Here is a 19,479-nt window from a genome sequence, read left to right on the forward strand (position 1 = left end):
TGTAACGCTTGGAAGTTCACCGAGTTCCATGCTAGCGCTCAAGATTCGAAGAGAAAGTTCCCTCCAATTTGCATGTCATGGCACGAGCAGAGAGTTGTGGCCTGCTTTTACAATGCAAGACTGGGTAACCACGGCCGTTGGCAAAGAGGCCGCCTGCAATATTTAAATTACGTCCAATGGAAGCGCCCGTGAACTTTGAGAGCCAGTGGCGTAGGTGTGCCGTTGGCTTCCAGCACAGTGGGCGTGTTGCCTCCAGTTAATAAGCTGTTTGTTTAGCTCGATTCCCGTCAGACTCTTCTTACCTGCAGACTACCTTTATTGCACCCCGCAAGTCTACAACAGGTAAAATTATTGGCTGCATGTGGGTCCAACGTTATCGCGTAAGCGTGTATGTAATGTGTTATATAGCTGCACATTCTGCTAGAGTTGAATTATAACTTGAAGTTACTTTTTTTTTTTTTTTTTTTTTTTTTTTTAACGAACTGGTGCTTCCACGGGACATAATGCAACGTCTTTGGGCATCTTCACTTCTAATTTAAACAGTGCACACTTTACATCGGACATGTGCTTATGCTTTAATCCTCTTACAAACATCTTGAGTACACCATTGGCTCTTGTGCAGTTTTATTTTTCTCTATGAATCACGCTGACCGGGATTAAATATACCATTGTATAAGATTTGAACAGGAATACAGTCCATGTTGATAAATGCGTATTGTTTGTCGTGGCCCTGAGAGTTACATAACTTCAGGGATCAGTCATGCACAGGCATTGTAATGGGCTGGGCTTGTGTCGGCTGCCTGTATGGACATGCCATGCAGACCGCACCCTCAGTGGTGCACACATAATTAGGTTGTGTTTAGTTATCATTGAGTAACACTTCACTTGAAATTGTGATTTTGACCATCTTTGCTGTCAGCAACAGCAACAAAAATTTTGCAGAATGGGCGAGAATCCCTGCAAAAAAGAAGTGGAGAATTTCAGGAAAGAAAATCTGCGGAAGACTGAAACACACATGAAAGACGGACCTCCATCTCAGAAGGGTAGGTGGTAAATTTTCAGGGCACGTAGGTCCCATTCAACAGTCTTGGTCTGTGCAACACCTCCTGGGCAGCTGTTCTGAGCACCTGAACTGATGCACACCCAATGGCAAACAAGAACATTTGTTGTTATGATGCAGTGTAGTACAATTTCTAATAATCTGCATTTTCACATCCTCTCCAACTGCATTTGAATAGTAATAATGACTGAACAATGAATGTTCATTTTCAACCACTGGTTTTGTCTCGTGTGCAAAAGTGCTCATAAATCTATGAAAGTCTTGTCCAACACAAGATTGAATAGTTAACAGTTAAAAAAGTGCATTTGGAAAAGATTCACTTTTTTACAGCCTTATTGCAACATTGAAAATTCTACTCACAACGGCCCAGTGATTTTTTTCAACTTGTTCGAAAATGAAAAAGTAGGAAATCGCAATGACTTAATAATGCAAAGGATGATGGATGCCGGTGTGAGAACTTCATACAGCAGAACTTCTTCTGTGCGCTTCCTGAGATCTTGGCCTTGAGACCATTCTTTTGAGTTTGTGCTTAATTTGTGCTCTGACCGGCACTGTTAACTGTGGAACCTTACAAGGCGGGTCTGTCCCTTTCCAAATCATCCCCATTCAACTGAATTCACCACAGCCAGTATAAGGACCAGCATTCCGGGGACCCCATTAAGGATAACCCAAACAGAGACTTTAAATTCCCATGGGTGAATGTGAGCATGAGTATTCTCTATCTGTCCTTGATTAGCTGACAAACAGTCCAGGGCGTATCGTGCACTGTAAATCACTTCCCGATGACCTGTATAATGAAATTTTTTTGTCTTGTCAGTATTGCATCATCAATTATTACTTTCTGTTTCTCTCCTTTTTGATATATTTTTAGAAATTGACGAGGAAAAGAGAATGATGGAAGAATGTAAGTATGCAATGGAAAAAAAAAGGTTCTGAAATGATCCTTAGAGAACAACGATATTTGATTGATATAGGACTAATAGTAGGCGGCATGGTGGATCAGCTGGTAAAGTGTTGGCCTCACAGTTCTGCGGTCCCGGGTTCGATCCCGGACCCGCCTGTGTGGAGTTTGCATGTCCTCCCCGTCCCTGCGTGAGTTTCCTTCGGGGACTACGTTTTCCTCCCACATCCCAAACACATGCGACATTAACTGGACACTCTAAATTGTCCGTAGGCGTGATTGTGAGTGCAACTGTTGTCTGTCTCGATGTGCCCTGCGATTGGCTGGCAACCAGTTCAGGGTGTACCCCGCCTCCTGCCCGTTGACAGCTGGGATAGGCCCCAGCAGTCCCCACGATCCTCGTGAGGATAAGTGGCAAAGAAAATGTATGGATAGGACTAATAGCGCAAAAAGCACTTTTGAGTTTGTCCGCACAGCAATTTACTCACACCAGTTTTGCTTTTCAAACAGGTTCCAATCCCGTCTCGAAGGAAGTGGAGAACTTTAACAAGAAAAGGCTGCGGAAGACCTCAACAGAGGAGCATAACAGACTTCCGACTCAAAAGGGTAGGTAGTAACTTCTTAGGTCGATTCTATCCCGTTCACCAGTTTTCGGGAGTCCAACAACTCCCAGCAGATAGCACCTGAAGACTTTGGATCAGAGATCATTTGTAAGTACACAGCCGATAAGAGAATAACTCCTCTTTTTCCCTTATTATTGTGAAGCAGTTTAGTATAGTATGTGCAACACTTAACACTGATTTGCATCATGTTTATGAATAACAACATGACAATACAGATAATCATTTTCTTTGCATTGGTAATTATTAATAACTTGACACTATGGAGATCATTTTGAACCACGGATTTTGTCACTTGCATGAGAATCCTTTTTATACAGGACGCAGAATACAGTACTGTACTTGAGATACATTTTAGCTCCTCGTGTCAGTATTGTATCATCAATTCTTCTTTCTGTTTCTCTTCCTTTTGATATTTTTGTAGAAATTGATGATGAAAAGAACATGATGAAAGCTGAAAGAAAATGACTCCCCCACTCGCTCAAGCTCGGCTTCGTCTCGCCTTCTTCTCTATGATACCCTCCCATCTCCTGCCTTTTTTTTATGTAATTTCGAAATGAACAGAGTGAACTTTTGGTTTGCTTTTTAAGAAAGATTTTGATGTATTTTTTTTTTGTCCCATTTAAAACTACTGTGGGAAATGTACTGTATTACAATTCAGCTCAATGCCAATACCTGCCCACTTGTTTTGAATTTAATTTGACACAATGTAACGACAAGACTTATATTTGTGTGAGAGTGCTAAATAATGCTCTGTGAAATTATCCTTTGAGAACAAGCATGCTTTATTGCTGTCAGAGCAATTGTGACAAATCATTTCATGTTTGTGAATGCTCTAATTTACACAATAAAGATGTATGGCAGGTCGGCATGTCACCCAACCATCCATTTTATACACCACGTTATGCCAGTTGACTTTGCGAGAGAGGCAGCGTACACACTGGGGTGGGCCACCAGCCGATCGGGCGCCTACACAATAGCAAAACAAAGAATCACACTCACATTTATAACTACAGTACTCAGTAATCTAACCTGGTCGTAAGTAAGTAGTTAGCAAGTAACCTAAAAAGAATGTTGGTCACACATATCAGATTTAACAACAGATCCAGGCCTGTCGTAGAAGGTGGATTTACTGCACGTGTCATGCGTCAATGCATTGATGAAATTAGTGTTCTTTTACACTAAGACTAGATGCGCCAATACACTAAGTGAAACTCCAAGAAAAAGAAAAAAGTGTGAACACATTTTGAACAGGCTGATGAGCTCGTGAGGGAAAATGCGTGAACTGGTTGAGTGTGTTTTCTTTCGTGTAACTCGATGCTTTTGAGATAGTGCCAGCTGAGATTTTGCGCAACAGGCTCGATGAAACATGTTCACGGGGCAGCAGCTACTTAGTGAAAAAAAAAGAACATCAAATAAAAGAGGCTTTGATGCAGGCTTACTGCACAATTTTATTCGTTTTATTTTGTTCTCATATGAAAGGTTCAGTTGTTGCCTCTCACTTTTTTTTGTCACGCCATGTACATATACCGAGTTATACAATTTGAAATGTGCATTCATTTGTCTTCCACACAGGTTATGTCCACAAGGGCCTGCCGTGTCCTGGTGCCTGTCCCAGGTGACAGCCAATCACAGAGCACATATAAACAAAAACAAAAAAAAAACATTCATACTCAAATTCACACCTGCAGGCGATTTAGAGTTTTCAATCCTGCATGTTTTTGAGATGTGGGAGGAACCCAGAGTACGTAGGGTGAAAAACTAGTGATTTCATGCTTCATCATGACAGCGTGCCTGCTAAAAAATGCTCCGACCATTTGACAGTTCCTTGGCAAGAAGAACATTGCCGTGTTGCTGAAACGTCCCTACTCAGCCATTATAGCATGGTGTAATTGTTTTTTCTTTAATAAAAAAAAAAGAAAGAAAGGACAAAAAAGCTCAAGGGCGTAATCAAGTTAAACCATTGGATGATGATACTGTGGAGGATCAGAATCTGTTAAAATGATCAAAATAGAGGCCACTCTTAGCACCCTTTCGTGCTATTTCATATGTAAATGTGTACTGAAAAACTCCTTGTGATAGGTGGTAGACTCTATGGGGACTCCTTTGGTGGGTGGGTGGGGGCTGATAGTTTTAGGTTTAGATCAAATATAGCTTTTGTAAAACCAATCCTCAATTTTTCTGGCACACCTTGTACAGCACTAAAATTGCTGCTGCTGTTAGTTGTGATTTGGCTTCTACCAAAGTACAGTAAGTACAATTAAAAAAAAAAACAACGTTAATTTTATTGATTTCATTTCAGTAAAAAAAAACTAAAAAGGATACAATATTTTGGGGAGACTGGAACGATCAATACCATTCCATATATAGGAGTCAAAATTCACTCGTAAGGCAGGGTACCATTGCACAGTATAAAATGTCTGTTTCTAAGTTTTGTGGGCTTTTCTTCGGGAAGTTCCAAGCGTCTGAGCAAACAGCGACATCAAGTGGCGGAAAAACATAATACCTGTCCATTCAACAATATTGCTTCTGTCCCCCAGGGGGCGCCCGAGGACAGCGAGAGAAACCTCAGGGGGAGGGGCTTTGCGGGTCTTGCTCAGTATGCTAACTAAAGTCCATCAGCAAGCTAGTTATACGGGAGCGACATGAATGCGAACGGCGCACTCCCATTGGCATTATTACGAGCACATGGACACGGAGTGAAAGCAAGCGAGGAGTGTGCGCGGCCATTAAAGAGGACATTCACCGGGCTCGGATTCACGCGGTCGCGAGTGTTGTTCGGGGGAGTTGTTTGAGCTCGGAGTGGCGGGCAGGTTCCGTCGTCACGGCTCGCGAGGACAACACGGAGCACTCACCGGTACGTTTGTTTTGCTCTTAGCATGGTAGCCTGCCTCACATCAAGCAGAGCACTCGCACGTTTAAGGACCTATATGTTGCATTACTCTGTTAGTTGACGACAGTAATGATACTCTTTTGTGCGGGTATATAATTTTTAAAGAGATTTTGCGCGTTTCCTTGCCAATGTCTGAACGACCAAAATGTGGCGTAAATCTGGTTGTGAATGTGAACGTCGTTTCGCTGAAATTGCCTTGTTACTTGTAGCTGGTTTGGGAATGGTTTGTCACACATTTATGTTCGGATTCATTTGTTGTATGTGGGGCAGGCAAGAGAGGTGAAAGGGAGTTTACGTTTCCTTTGTTTCGTTAATAATCCACCATCCCTTCATTGCAATGCTAATAATGAGAGTGTAAATCCCAACAGAGGAGAATGGTTGTTCCAGAAAGCGCCAGCCTGGTCCCCCAGCCTGACAATGCTAGTCCCCCTAACCTCATTGAGGGCTCCCATCTCCGGTGCGAGGAGGAAGTGGAGGGAGCTCAAGACCTAGCGGGGGTGGAGCTGGAGGAGGTCCGAAAGTTGCAGGAACTCGTTCATCGGCTGGAGGTGCAGAACGAGACGCTGCGCAACAGGGGTAGCAAAAACATCATCACACGGGGAGCCAGCAGCAAGGGGAACCTCACGTTGGCTGTCAATATCAACGAGAGGCTAACGTGCACAGCAGGCAACCTAGGGAGCAGAGATTTGGAGCTGTCACCCCCACTGGAAAGCTTCAGCAGCAGTGACGACATGTCTCCGCTCCCAGGCACCAACAGGCTGGAGGATGATGAGGACGAATATGAAACACAGGATGCCGGTCCATGCAGCGACTTTCTTAGGTTGACCTGCAGTGGTGGGCCGAGTCAAGGCCAAAGCCAGACGCCGGACAGCCCATCCCAAGGGAGTTATGAGTCAGAGACACTTGCAGAAAGCGATTCAGGGATGGAGCCGTCGGCTCTGGACGAGGTGGACCTTCTCGATTTGGAAGACGAGTGTGGTGACGTCGAAGATGAAGACAGTTGGTATGCTTTGTTAATTGACCTACACATCTCACCAGTTTCAACGTGTTTTAAATGCACGTAACCTTAAATGTCATATTTTATCATTTGTCTTAATGCAAGTAAGATGAGTCACATTAGTTAAACCCTTGCAGCTGAGTTTCTCCCCATAGGGCAAGTGACTTATGTCTAAATCGGCCTTTTAGTATTTTACATAATTCTGAGACCTAAACTTTTTTTTTTTTTAAATAAGGATGAGGAAAACCACAATTCAGCTTTGGCATTTATCAGCATAGGAAATGTAGCCATCTGGTGGGAGATATAAATTGAGTTGACGTAAATACCAGAGGCTGCTGTGTTAGCTGTCATTTAATTGACGAAAATGTAACAGATATAGCCTGACTTAGTACTTGTCTGATGGAGTTTTTAAGACCAAAGTTAAAGGAATGTAAAATTCATGGTGGATTAAGTATCTGTTGCCCTTTTTTGCCCAGGGAGCATATTTGGTAACAAAGATATAACAAAACACCACCTAACTATGGGGCAGTACTTTTATTACTTTTGTGCGCCACCCCAGTTACGCACAAGCACGTCTTTGTGGACCTTCTTTCCCCACTTTTTTCTTTTCGGTCGACAAAATACAGGGTTTGAAACTGGAACCAAAATTTTTAAATTTGAACAATTCTAGGTGAACCGGTAAATTACTCCTGGTCCAATAGGTTCTCGATTATTGATGCCCAACACTATATAGAAGTACACACACACACACGTATGTACAAAAATGATACAAGAAAATGTTTTTTTCAAAGTCACAGGTGGATTCTTTTTAATTATTCATGCTTTTTGTTGAACAGTTATGACGTGTTGAGGCATAGTTTGGAAAAATTAAATATTTACAAAAGTAGAAATTGTATAAAATACTACAGTACTGAACATTCCATTTATATGGTTCAATAAAAGTTAGGTGTTTGAAAGAGCTTTAAAGCATCATATCTTCATGAAATATTACTTGCATACTACTTTGATTTTGGGCTTTATTTTATTTTGACCGTAGGTCAGAGTTTTATTTGGTAATTCCTCCCTTTCCGGTTTGAATGTACATCTTATCATTTCCCTAAGTAGCGATCTGGGGCTGGGGGATGCTATAACTAGCCAGTTTAGCTGCTTATCAGACAGCTAGCAGTCCATTCATCTCTTATTTCATGATTAGCCATACCATATGTGCTTTAGAGGTGCATCATGGCCGAAATACCCAGTAATCCTGGTAGGAACATAATCTGAGCTGGCCTGGCTGCTGCCGCATGGATAAACTTCTTTGGGTGGGATTGCGCAGCATGTGACGCAAGGCCCCTACTGTGACCGGACTGCAACTGGGACAGAAACACTGACGCCAAGGGAGGCTGTCCAAGCTCTGGGGAATGTGGGGGCCAATCATTCAGAGGTAATTGAACTCATGGTTGGCCTATATATTACAGTAATTTTAAATAATGGATATTTATACATGCTTTTTATGTACAATGTACTTCTCAAGCAAACCAATATACTTGTGCAGAGATGAGTTGAATTACATCATGATTAGATACATGAACAATCAGACATCTAATAGCTGTATTAAAATACTGTACAGTACGTGCCAGCACAATTAATTTTTGATTGACAGTCTCCCAGAGGTATTAATTGGACAATTGTGTGGACCCTGATGAGTTGATGCTGGTACAATTTCTCAGTAAGCCAAAGTCTCATAATATTTGTTGGGATGTTTGTTAATAATGCTTGTCTGTGACTTTTGGGCTATATATTTATTTAGAATTTTGGCTAAACTCCAAGTTGTACTACAATGCAGGCGCTTTTAAGGTTCAGCTGCTCGTTTAGATGATAGTGGTGAATTAATCCATTCGTGGGCAGCATCCCATTTTTGCGACATCATGATTTTCACGCATTAAATCCTTCAGGATTTCAAAATAGTTAAGTGTTTTAATCTGATTCTGGTTTTGGCACGATCTACAAAGAAAACCCAAGTACCCTCTCACCGGAAGTGTCCCATTTTTGGGACGGGATTATAAATTAGTAAAGTTATCATACAATTTAACCATAAACGAAAAAGAAGTGTTCTTTTCTTGATTGTGGCCTGTTAGGAGTGTTTTATCTCAATAAGGCAAAAAATTGACACCCTGCCCATGAATGGGTTAAATTATTACCTTTTTACAGTCTTAATCAAAACAGAACATTAGTTTATCGTGAAATGTCACTCGGATGACAGTATATGTTTGCAGTACAAGTACAAATAAAACTAGAGGTAAACGGTTTCAAATATTTACGATCCCGCAGGGCATGTGACTATATGCAGTTAATATGGTCAGCAGAATCAATTGCAAGTGTAATCCAGGTTACCTAAACCTTGATCTGTGTGCATATACAGACCACCACAGAGAGAAGCAGCGGGATATGTGACCTGAATACTTCCGTGTTGATGCTCATTCTGCTGGGAATATTTTTTCCTTTGTGTTTGTCCAGTGGGAAGATCATTTGCGGTTGATTCTGGTTTTGAACCAGTTGTTCCGCGTCTTTTGTGTACACACCTCAAAAAGATCAGCTCATGTGACAGTCACTTCAAAGCTCCTGGCTATTTTCCTTGACTGTGAAAAAAAACTGCACACTTGTGACAGTGTTGAAAAATAACACACTACGGCTTTTTCGTTTTGATAAAGCAGATTTCATGAATCAATGCCCAGGCCTCAATTGGACAGCTTTGTAAAGTAGTGTAATTCAGATGAAAGACAAATATGTTAATTTTTCTGAATGTTTGTGCTCTTCCTTGACATTTTCTTCAAGTTATGAAAATGTGTGTGTCTTGGTATCAGTTTTGTGCGTAAATAGCCACTAGCCACAGTGATCCATTTAGTTTAATGTCCTCCACTCTAATGTAGCTCCTCGGTATTGCCCAATTCACTTTCACCCTTTTGCACTCTTTAGAAAAATGGGTTTTCTTTGCAGGTTATATGTGTCTCCAAAAAAACAAGTATCAGAGGCAGGCCCCGAGTCTCCCCTGAAGTGGTGTCGGCAGGTTTTGGACCACCGCAGCCCAGAGACAGAGAAGGCTTGTCGGACCCTCATCAACCGTTTGGACCAGAGTACGTGTTTCACGTAAAACATTTGAACATACAATCTATTAGAGGTGGCTCCCACATAGTCCGAAACCTGGATACATGATTATCAAATAGCAATATTATAGATTGGTGATGTCCAGAACCTTTACAATTTTTAGTCTTTATTTAATTTTTTTTTTTTTAAACATAGCTTCTATTTGGAAAGTATGTGATACTATCTTGTAGACCCTAAATCATCTGCCACCCAATCGCAGGGCACATGGAGACAGACAGCAGTCGCACTCACAATCACACCTAGGAGCAATTTAGAGTCTCCAATTAATTAATTTGACATGTGGGAAGATACTGGAGTGCCCGAAGAAAACTCACTCAGGCACAGGGAAAAACATGCAAACTCCACATAGGCGGGGCCAGAATTTGAACCCCGGCTCTCAGAACTGTGAGGCCAACGCTGTATAATTGCGCCACCGTGCCACCATAAAAATGTAATATTTGAGAAAATAGTCCTACTGTGTGAACGTACTGCATTCCTGATAATCTTTGATGGGTTGTCAGATACATCTAGACTTGTATATCTCTTTGATGTAAGAAAATGAAAAAGAAAATCTACTTACAGCTCTCTTTGCAGAACACAGACAATAAAGCTATTCATCGCAGAGCAAAATGACTCCGTAAATTATGCACTGGGTTGAGTCGTTCACTTAGGGCCAATTTTTCTTTTTAAATGGTAGGAACAGGAATGAAACTGCATGTTTTGGTAAACTGTAGTTAGGCATCAGCAGTAGTTTAGTCTTGACTGAAGTTGGTACGTCCTACTGTCTCACTATATTTCACACAATGAAAGTAAATGAGGGATGACAAGTGTAGGTAAAATGAATTTGGTCAAGAACCCAATTATTGTTTTTCCTCAAATGCGTCACTACAAACAACAGTTTCTCATTTCTCTTCCTGACTCCCTCCCCCCTCTGGTTGGTGGGAACTTTAATTCAGTTCAAAGACGCTACTGTTCACTCGTGGCCATTAAAGAGTTAACCGAGTCCAGTGAAATGCTTTTGCTAACTAAAAAGCAGCACCAACTCAAGTAGGCAAACAAATCTCACACATGAGTTCATGTGTTCAGTGTTCAATTCACTGTTTTCAGAATTCTCTTGTATGTGGAGACAACAGATTTTGCCTTATTGTCTTAAAGAAAAAAAAATTACTTTACAGTGGAACCTCAGGATTTGAACATAATTCATTTTTGTGAAGTATTCAATGTCCAAGTTGTTCAACTTCCGAAGCATTTTCCCATAGGAAATAATGTAAATTAGTTTAATCTGCTCCCAACTTCCAAATAGTAAATTCCCATTTTAATTCCTATCTATGTAAAAACATGTAAACTCAAAACAATACCAAATGCATAAACTTAAAGCATGTTAAATGTATATCATTTACTTTTTGGGTGGCAGTGTGATGGCATCGGAGGGACTTAAGAGGGAAGGAAGAAGTACAATGAAGAAAATGAGTATTTGAACACCCTGCTATATTGCAAGTTCTCCCACTAAGAAATCATGGAGGGGTCCGAAATGTTCATCGTAGGTGCATGTCCTCTGTGAGAGAGATAATCTAAAAAGAAAAATCCAGTAATTACAACGTATGATTATTATTTTTTTTTAACAATTTGTGTGATACAGCTGCAAATAAGTATTTGTATTCGTATAAGTATAAGTCCTGGGCTGATTCCTCACCTTTCTAAGGATCATTGAGACCTCACGAGGTGATATGTATATGCATGAGGGCTCCACTCCGATTGAGACTGACCGTCATGTTTAGTTTCTTTCATTTTCTAATGATTGCTCCAACAGTGGACCTTTTTTCACCAAGCTGCTTGGTAATTTCTCCGTAGCCCTTTCCAGCCGTGCGGGGTTGACAATTTTGTCTCTGGTGTCTTTGGACAGCTCTTTGGTCTTGGCCATGTTACAAGTTTGAGTCTTACTGATCGTATGTGGTGGACAGGTGTCTTTATGCAGCTAACGACCTCACACAGGTGCATCTGATTCAGCATAATACATGGAGTGGAGGTGGACTTTAAAGGCGGACTAACCGGTATTTGAGGGTTAGCATTCTAGCTGATAGACAGGTGTTCAAATACTTATTTTCAGCTGCATCACACAAATAAATCGTTAAAAGAATCACACATTGTGATTTCAGGATTTTTCTTTTCAGATTATCTCTCTCTCTCTCAGTGGACATGCACCTACGATGAAAATTTCCGACCCGTCCATGATTTCTAAGTGGGAGAACTTGCAATATGGCAGGGTGTTCAAATACTTATTTTCCTCAGTGTATCAAAGTCATCCCTCCATAATTTCACTCCATAATTCTCCAGTCGCTTCTCTTGACTTTGCCTTTCTAATACTTTTGGAAGGGACTGTATTTATTTTTTCACAAATATTGGCCCCCAATAAACACCTTCCTCCTGGTCCCAATCCTACATTGAGCACATATAATTACATCGTGTTGTTTGAAACAGCAAAATATTAAAAAATGTATCATACTACAGAATCTTTTCTCTTTTGGTTGAGTTAGTATGCTACAGTTTTCATCCCACCCATTTTGTTACTTTAAACCTTCCTGTAACCTCAGGTTGGCCATTTCACCTGTCCCACCTTAACTCTTCTATTTTTTATGTTCTCCACAATGTCATCTTATCTATCACCTCCTGTTTCCCAACAGGATCCCGGTGGAGGAACATGTACAGCAGCCCGTCGGCAGAGGCAGCCTCAGCAGGCTCAGGCCTGATCTCCCCTGGGTACCACAAATCAACTAACAAATCTCTACTAACCTGTGGCAGCTCAGGTATGGCATGACATTAACACGCTGTGCTCTTCATGTTCTGCACAACACTACAGTGGGACGGACTTCATACTTTTCTGGGATGTTGGTCATTTTTATGTATGCACTAATGTGCCAACTTGTCAACCATTGGTCCACTTGAGGGCTTTTTGCATGTTTTACTGGTTCAAATGTAAATCACATGAACTTGAAATTATTGCTTATCGTTTTTTTAATGTCAAAATGTCCAGTCAATCAGTGGCTGCTCTAGTCTTTCTAGTACTCTGTCAAAGTAAATCCAGAAGAAAAATTAAACAACTGAAGAACAGTTCAGAAAATATTTCATTAATAATGTTATGGATTTGGAAAATTAACTCAGCCAGAGTGGGACCTCAGAAGTCAGTCTGTTTGAATGCTGGTTGAATTCAAGTTTGTTCTGTTTAAAAAAAAAAAAAAAGGGGGGGGGGGGTGTTGCTACAGTCACAAATCGTATACAGCTATACGGAAAGTTTCTAAAGTAACATGTTAACACCTTAGTATAGGCAAGTACAAGTAAATGATTATTATCCAATAAAGACACTATAAACGCTCTTTAATGACACTGTGTAATAAAAGTGGTCTCTGCTCAAACTCTTGCAATTGCCACATGTATAAAATACTCCAATAAACAATGCTAAAAGAAAAAATATTAAGGTAGAGCACCTAGTATTAGTTGACACCTTTACTCACATACTTTGATGACAAAAAAGCATGAAATTAAAATGCGCAACATCCAACGCAAAATCTTTAAAGTGGTCCAAAAAATGGACGACTGGCTGAGAGTTCTCAAACAAGTCTGTCAGGAAGGAGAACAAAGAAATCAGGAAGTAGAAAAGCTAAAACAATAAAGTAACTGCCGATGAAATTAAAAAAAGAACTGTTTACTCTCATGTACAATAACTTAGTAAATCAATACTTGTGCCTGGCAAAATATTCCACTGTACAGTGTAAATTAAGATAGAGTGTAGATTTGTATGTCACTATGAAGAGCTGTATTTTATTTAAGGCCAGGATCCTATGGAACATGGTTAGTAATGTTTAATGTATGTGTGATTTGAACTTGGATTGGTAAACTTTTAACTTACTTTTTATTTAAGCACTGCTAACATCAATGAAACGTGACTGACTTTACTTGATGGGTGTTACATTCTCTCTCCTGGTTTTCCCGGCATTTATCACATTGCTTATGTCGTCAAAGACTAAGTAACAGTTTTTGCATGGCTTTTGGTGTGGTAAACCAATATAATCTCAGACTTGTGACACAGACAGCTGTTCCTGGTTGGTACTTTCTGTTGAAAAAGACTCGTATGGGTTAGTATACAAATATATCTAAACATCTTAGATCTTTACTAATCAGGGTACAGGTATCAAATCAGTGGGGTTTTTTTCTGGTTTGTTTTAACTGTAACACAGTCTTTCAGCTCATGCTGATTGTTTTAGAGGTATTAAATTAAACATGGTCAAATGAACCTCATCAATCAGCCTCTGTAATGAGTAGTAGTCTGGCAAATCCTAAAGGGACGTAAACGTTTGTGATCCGTTTACAAGCACAAGACAGGTTATCTAACATTCATCAGTCTCCTTTGTCTGTGTGAAACGATTTCATCAGTGAGGCTACTAAGGCCTGAATGGTCCTTAATAATCTTTACAGACTGAAATTTGGTATTTGTCTTAGTATTAATTACTGTATTGACATGAATCTGTGAGGTCAACCCCATCCTGTTCCATGAAACCAGTCAAACTCTGCATTTAGAATTCATTTTTCCAAGAGGAAAATTTGACACAGTCATACTGTTGTGATTATAAATCCACTATCGGTTGTGCAGTCCAACACTTGACACTTTATTATGTACTTCCTTGACTAAATCTCACACATTTTAATACCTCATCCCACCTGACAGGTGTCTCAGGTGTGCCCTCAGCCCTGAGCTCTCAGTCTTCTATAGACAGTGAGCTCAGTACTTCGGATGACTCTGTCTCGATGGGTTATAAACTCCAGGATCTTACTGATGTCCAGATTATGGCTCGCCTCCAAGAAGAGAGTAAGTAGAGGAGACTTGAACTTGTGCCGGTATTATTTTAATGGCAAAAGATTGCAACATCACCCACAGCACTAGACCTGGCATTTATGGGGCACATGTGTAAAAAGACCGACAGTTTCATCATGCTAATACATCGTATGAAACAACATGCAGTGCTGTGGCCCTTGATGTTTCCTTTCACGAATTGTACCCAACTTACAAATTCTGCCTGGGTCATCAAACATATTAGACCAACTGTCTTTTCTCATTTATAAATGAAAATAGGGCTGTGAATTTCAAAATAACAGCAATTAAATAAAAAAAATAAAATAAAATACAGACAATGCTTCTTGTTTTGATCGTATTGGTAGAAGCAAAATCATGCATTGTAAAAATGCATTATACATAGGTAGAAGGCTTTTCCAGAATTTTGAGGTCACCTTTGGGGGTGCTCATTATACATGATATATTACAGTACTTCTGCAAGTTGAAAATCACAGTTTTTTTGTCATTTATCCAGCCAACTATGAGGAGGTGTGGGTGAACTCCAGCACTATAGAGATGTGATTGGTCTGAATGGAAACTGAAGAAAATTTTCATGAATGTGGGATAATTCTCTAAATGGTCTTTTTAATGTCAGGTCTGAGGCAGGATTACGCTTCCAGTTCCACATCTGCATCACGCCGCAGCTCTACAACATCCCTGCAGTCCCTTCGCCGTGGCGGCACCTACAGCGACCAAGAATTTGACAATTACAGCCTGGAAGATGAAGATGAATTCAGCCCTGTCCCCCAACAACGCCACCGCTTCACTCCCACGCCCTTGGGTTCACCTCGGTGTCTGTCACCCTCCACCTCCAACCATGGTCAGGAGCACGGGAGCAGACTCGGGGCCCCTCGCACAAGAACACCCAGACGATCCCTCCAGGGTCCCAGTGCCGAGCTTCTCAAATTTGCCAAGAGTGAGGGTATGCAAGAAGCTTTATTATTTCTTGTATGTTATAATTGGATAATTGTTTCAACTCAAAGCATGACCAAGAGTCTGACAGTACTTTAGTTAAGGTGATCACATCTGCTTAATGTCTTGTCTACCTGTGGTTCCAGAAGAGTTAAGGCATAGTATGCCTAACCTGGCCCCCCGCACCAGCCTACGTTCCCTGGAGGCAATCAGAAACAGCCGCAGCATGGAGGCTAACCTCCAAAGCTCTGGCAACCGCATGTCCCACTTGACTCCCTCCTCCTCCTCAGGTAACCCCACCCTCCTTTCCCTGGGCCTCTCCTTTAACAGAACAACAGCTACCTGTTGTTTACTGTATCCCCCAGCAATGCCTCTTCCATTTCACCACCCCGCTGCCACTTGCGACTCTTTCATTTATTAGATTCAAGACTCCATTAATGCATGTGGACTTTATCAGGAAAAAAAGAATGATAAGCAATACATCTGTTATGAGATATGTGAAAGTAAAAGCAAAGCTGGACTTTAGTTTGTCTGCTCTGTACATCTTGGATAACACACTTACCTCATGGTATTGTTCTGTCATGTTATACATTAATCTAATATCATTGGTGGGCAAATTATTTCCTGGGGTTCACCTACAGCCCCCTCTGTTCTTTCTGTCGGCCCACCGAACAGTCGCATTATCGTGAATACTGTAGTATTTGTTGCTTTCATGTCGCTATTTTCCTTCCAAAAATTAATTAAATAATAGTGTTTTTGATTTATTCATGTATTTCTTATACCGCTTATCCCTGCGGATGTACTGTAGCCTGTACCAACTGACTTCAAGGGAAAGGCCAAGTGCACCCTGAACAGGTCGCCAATCAAACAAAGAGACAAAGAACGATCCACTCTCACATCCACACCTCATGACAAATGTTTTTCGTGTGTTTTTGGAACATGGAAGGAAATGGGATTACTCCAAAGAGGATGTACAAATACTCCAAAAAGGAAGGCTGAAACTCTCATAGGAGGCCATGACCAGGCGACCCTCCTGCTTAACTAGATTTTCAATAACATTTAAAGTAAAAATAAACTATTTTATTATTCAAAATATTTTACATAATTCTTCTTGCTGTGTCTCCAAATGACTTGGCCTGTCTGTCCATTTTCTACACCGCTGATCCTCACTAGTGTTGCGGGTATGCTGAAGCCTGTCCCAAGTAACTGCTTAAAAAGTCTATAACCTGAACTGGTTGCCAGCCAATTGCAGGGCATATATAAACAAACAAACATTCGCACTTACGGGTAATTTAAGAGTCCTCGATTAACCAGCCATGCATGTTTTTGGAATGTAAGAGGAAACCGGCGTACCCGGAAAAAACCCAAGTAGCCACCGAGCAAACATGCGAACTTTACACAGGCGAGAGTGGATTTGAATCTGGGTCCCCAGAACTGTGAAGCAGATGTGCTAAACAATCTCCATTTTAAAAATGTGGGCCTTCATCACACAAGTTTTCCCAACGCTGATACAGAACACTTCGAGAACTCTTATAGTTAAATATTCTGCCTTTTCCAAAACTGTCAGCGTGGTACTAAATTAAGAGTACATTTTTGATTGTTAGACATTAAAAAGAAAAATGTAAGAAAAACAAAATGGAAATGTCTTAGTATTTCAACACCATTGCAAAGTGGAACCACAAAGCTGTCAGACAAAAACCGAACTCATTGTCTGTTTACTTTGATCCAGCTCTTGTACTTAGTCATTAAGTATTGCAGGTGTAGTTAATGTTGCCTTGCCTTGTCTACTGCGATGGGCCTTTCTTTACATTTCTTACCTAAAAATGTCATTTCCTTGATCATCAAACCTGATTGCTGTAATGTCGAAACTCTTGGGTGCCACAGTATTTTTTTTTCTATCTTTAAATATTGACTTCTACAGTGTGTCATAAACTCACCATTGACGAGCACTGTCTTTTGTTTACTAAAAGGTATGACAAGTAGTCGACTGCGCAGCAACGGCCAGTCACCTCTTTCTCTGCGTGCTCCGGTGAAAGCTGTCACTCCTGTGGGCTCCATGGCATCTCGTCAGCCCTCCAGAGGTCTGCCGGTTATCCAAACACCTCCTGCTTCAGGGGCTCGCCGGGTCCAGTCAATTGGCTCTGCTGGTAGCGTACCCTACATACCAGGGAGAGCATCCACTGGCGCCGGGCGGACCGCGGTAGACAAAGGAAAGTCTGCACCCACCAGAAGTAAACTATCACAACCGACCAGGAGGTAAGCGCTATGAAATACTAACCACTAAAATCTGTTTCATAATGCTACTCTAATTTCAAAACAGTGTTTCCCCTTTTTTTTTTGACTGAATAGATTTGTTCCAGACTCAAACTGTTGCCTTTATAAAACGTTTATATATAACAACATTTTAAGTACCATTTTACCATTCCCAACTGCCATACATGTAATAGTATCAACTGTAAGATAAAAAGTTAAAAAAAAAAACTACACACCTTTTCATGACAGCTGATAGACATGTAATGGAAAGAGACCGGGAATGTGTTTGAGCAATATTGTCACCTATATTGAACTCCACGGACATTGCTGAAACTGTTGCACATTTTGATAGAGGTTGAAATGTTGTATGTTTAATGTGTTAAGTTGTATTGTATATCCCACATGGCGTCTGCTTGGTAAAATTAATGAATGATTAATTTAAATTGACATTAATTACCATTACTCATATTATGCTTTAGTAAGTCTGCCCTGTAGTCATAACACTGATCCACTTTGTCATTACTGGTAAAATTCTAAGGCGGCATTTAAAACAAAAAAAAGTTGAAAAGAAAGCAAACTTGAGCTGAAGTTTTCTCAATGAAGTCTTGTTACATGGTGACTGTTCTGTGGAATTTATAGGATGTTTTGGTTGAACTCCAACTTGTAACACTTGTGGGGTGTTTGAGTTTTTTAAAGGTTCCAAGTCTTTGTTTTCAGTGTTGGGCGGTATTCTGAAATCATTCCCTCGTTTCTAAACAAGCACTCAACTTTAATATTTAAATTAAATTGCAACGTTTAATTTTTTACCTGTGGTGTCATCACATTGTTGAAAGTTATCAAAAGTAGTTTGCTGAGACTTCAAATACTTTTGTGAACAAAGGGAATAAAAACTGGGTTTTATTAACAGGTCGTTGGGCATGGCTAAAATCTCAGATGAATCCTGGAAAGATGGCTGCTACTGAAGTTTGATGCCCGACGATGGGTGTTCTCTGCTGCAATCTTCGCTTTACCTTTCTCTGTGACATCCTGCCAAGCAACTGTGGACTAGATTTAGTCAAGCCTCATCTCCTTATCTTGCATGAAGCATTGTCAACAATAGCCAGCATGGATGTGTTGACGAACAAGGAGGCACACTCCCAACAAATGTTATATGGACAATCTCAAGAGCTTCCATGAGACTTGTTTGGGTCCATTTTAAGTAAGTTGAAATGTCAATTGAGAGAAACTGCTGTCATATTCATTAGTTGTAATTGTTTTGTGATAAGATTTAAATGAAGTTGTTCATTTTCTCTGTGTGAATTCCGACGACATGTAGCCACTAAGTACTGCATGCTTGATTTTTTTTTTTTTTTTTTTTTTTTTGGGTTGTTGTTGTCATCATTGTTTCCACTCCCATTGGTATGTAACTTTTTAAAATGACAATTCTGTGTCTATTGCACAATATGTGAGATTGTCAGAATGCTGGCATTGTTCACATTGAAATGATAGATTTTTGTTTACATTGTAAACTGCACCATTGTATCATACTACTCTCATGGATCTTTAAACAAAATTGTGCCAAGGTGCTTTTGAACTGCAAACACCTTTTCTAAATGATACCTAGTCATCAAAGTTACCATTATTCTGATGCATTATTGCATATCAATTGGCGGATTGGGATGTTTGTGTTTTGGAATCTACTGAAATAAAATGTTTATGCAATTCAGGCCTCCTGCCTTAGGTTAGCTTTCACTCTCTTGTAGAGTACTTGTGAAAATAAATGAGAATAGAAATATATAACTATATCTGGAGTAAGACCGTGTGTGTTTGTGAGTCGTTGTCTTTGTGCGTCAGAT

The 19,479-nt window shown here is 40.4% G+C and overlaps 2 protein-coding genes across 3 annotated transcripts; both read left to right on the forward strand.

Annotated features, from left to right (window-relative positions):
* Nucleotides 1-10: 10 nt before the first annotated feature.
* Nucleotides 11-3,457, forward strand: tmsb1 (thymosin beta 1). 2 transcript variants are annotated; one of them, XM_061834326.1, is made up of 5 exons: nucleotides 11-342; nucleotides 926-1,043; nucleotides 1,932-1,964; nucleotides 2,472-2,567; nucleotides 3,006-3,457. In XM_061834326.1, the coding sequence occupies exons 2-5, from the start codon at nucleotides 944-946 to the stop codon at nucleotides 3,047-3,049; spliced, it is 273 nt and encodes a 90-aa protein (XP_061690310.1). In that variant the 5' UTR covers nucleotides 11-342; nucleotides 926-943; the 3' UTR covers nucleotides 3,050-3,457. The 2 variants fall into 2 exon arrangements, with proteins under 2 accessions (XP_061690310.1, XP_061690309.1); XM_061834325.1 differs by having other exon boundaries at nucleotides 14-342; nucleotides 920-1,043.
* A 1,658-nt stretch (nucleotides 3,458-5,115) lies between these two features.
* zgc:66447 (SLAIN motif-containing protein-like) lies at nucleotides 5,116-19,407 on the forward strand. Its single transcript, XM_061834324.1, has 9 exons — nucleotides 5,116-5,438; nucleotides 5,843-6,477; nucleotides 9,448-9,584; nucleotides 12,276-12,398; nucleotides 14,315-14,455; nucleotides 15,075-15,401; nucleotides 15,538-15,681; nucleotides 17,362-17,647; nucleotides 18,552-19,407. Exons 2-9 carry the CDS (start codon nucleotides 5,849-5,851, stop codon nucleotides 18,604-18,606), a joined length of 1,842 nt encoding a protein of 613 aa, XP_061690308.1. The 5' UTR covers nucleotides 5,116-5,438; nucleotides 5,843-5,848; the 3' UTR covers nucleotides 18,607-19,407.
* Nucleotides 19,408-19,479: the final 72 nt, after the last annotated feature.

This window comes from Syngnathoides biaculeatus, chromosome 11 (assembly GCF_019802595.1).
Source record: "Syngnathoides biaculeatus isolate LvHL_M chromosome 11, ASM1980259v1, whole genome shotgun sequence".
Lineage (NCBI taxonomy): Eukaryota > Metazoa > Chordata > Actinopteri > Syngnathiformes > Syngnathidae > Syngnathoides > Syngnathoides biaculeatus.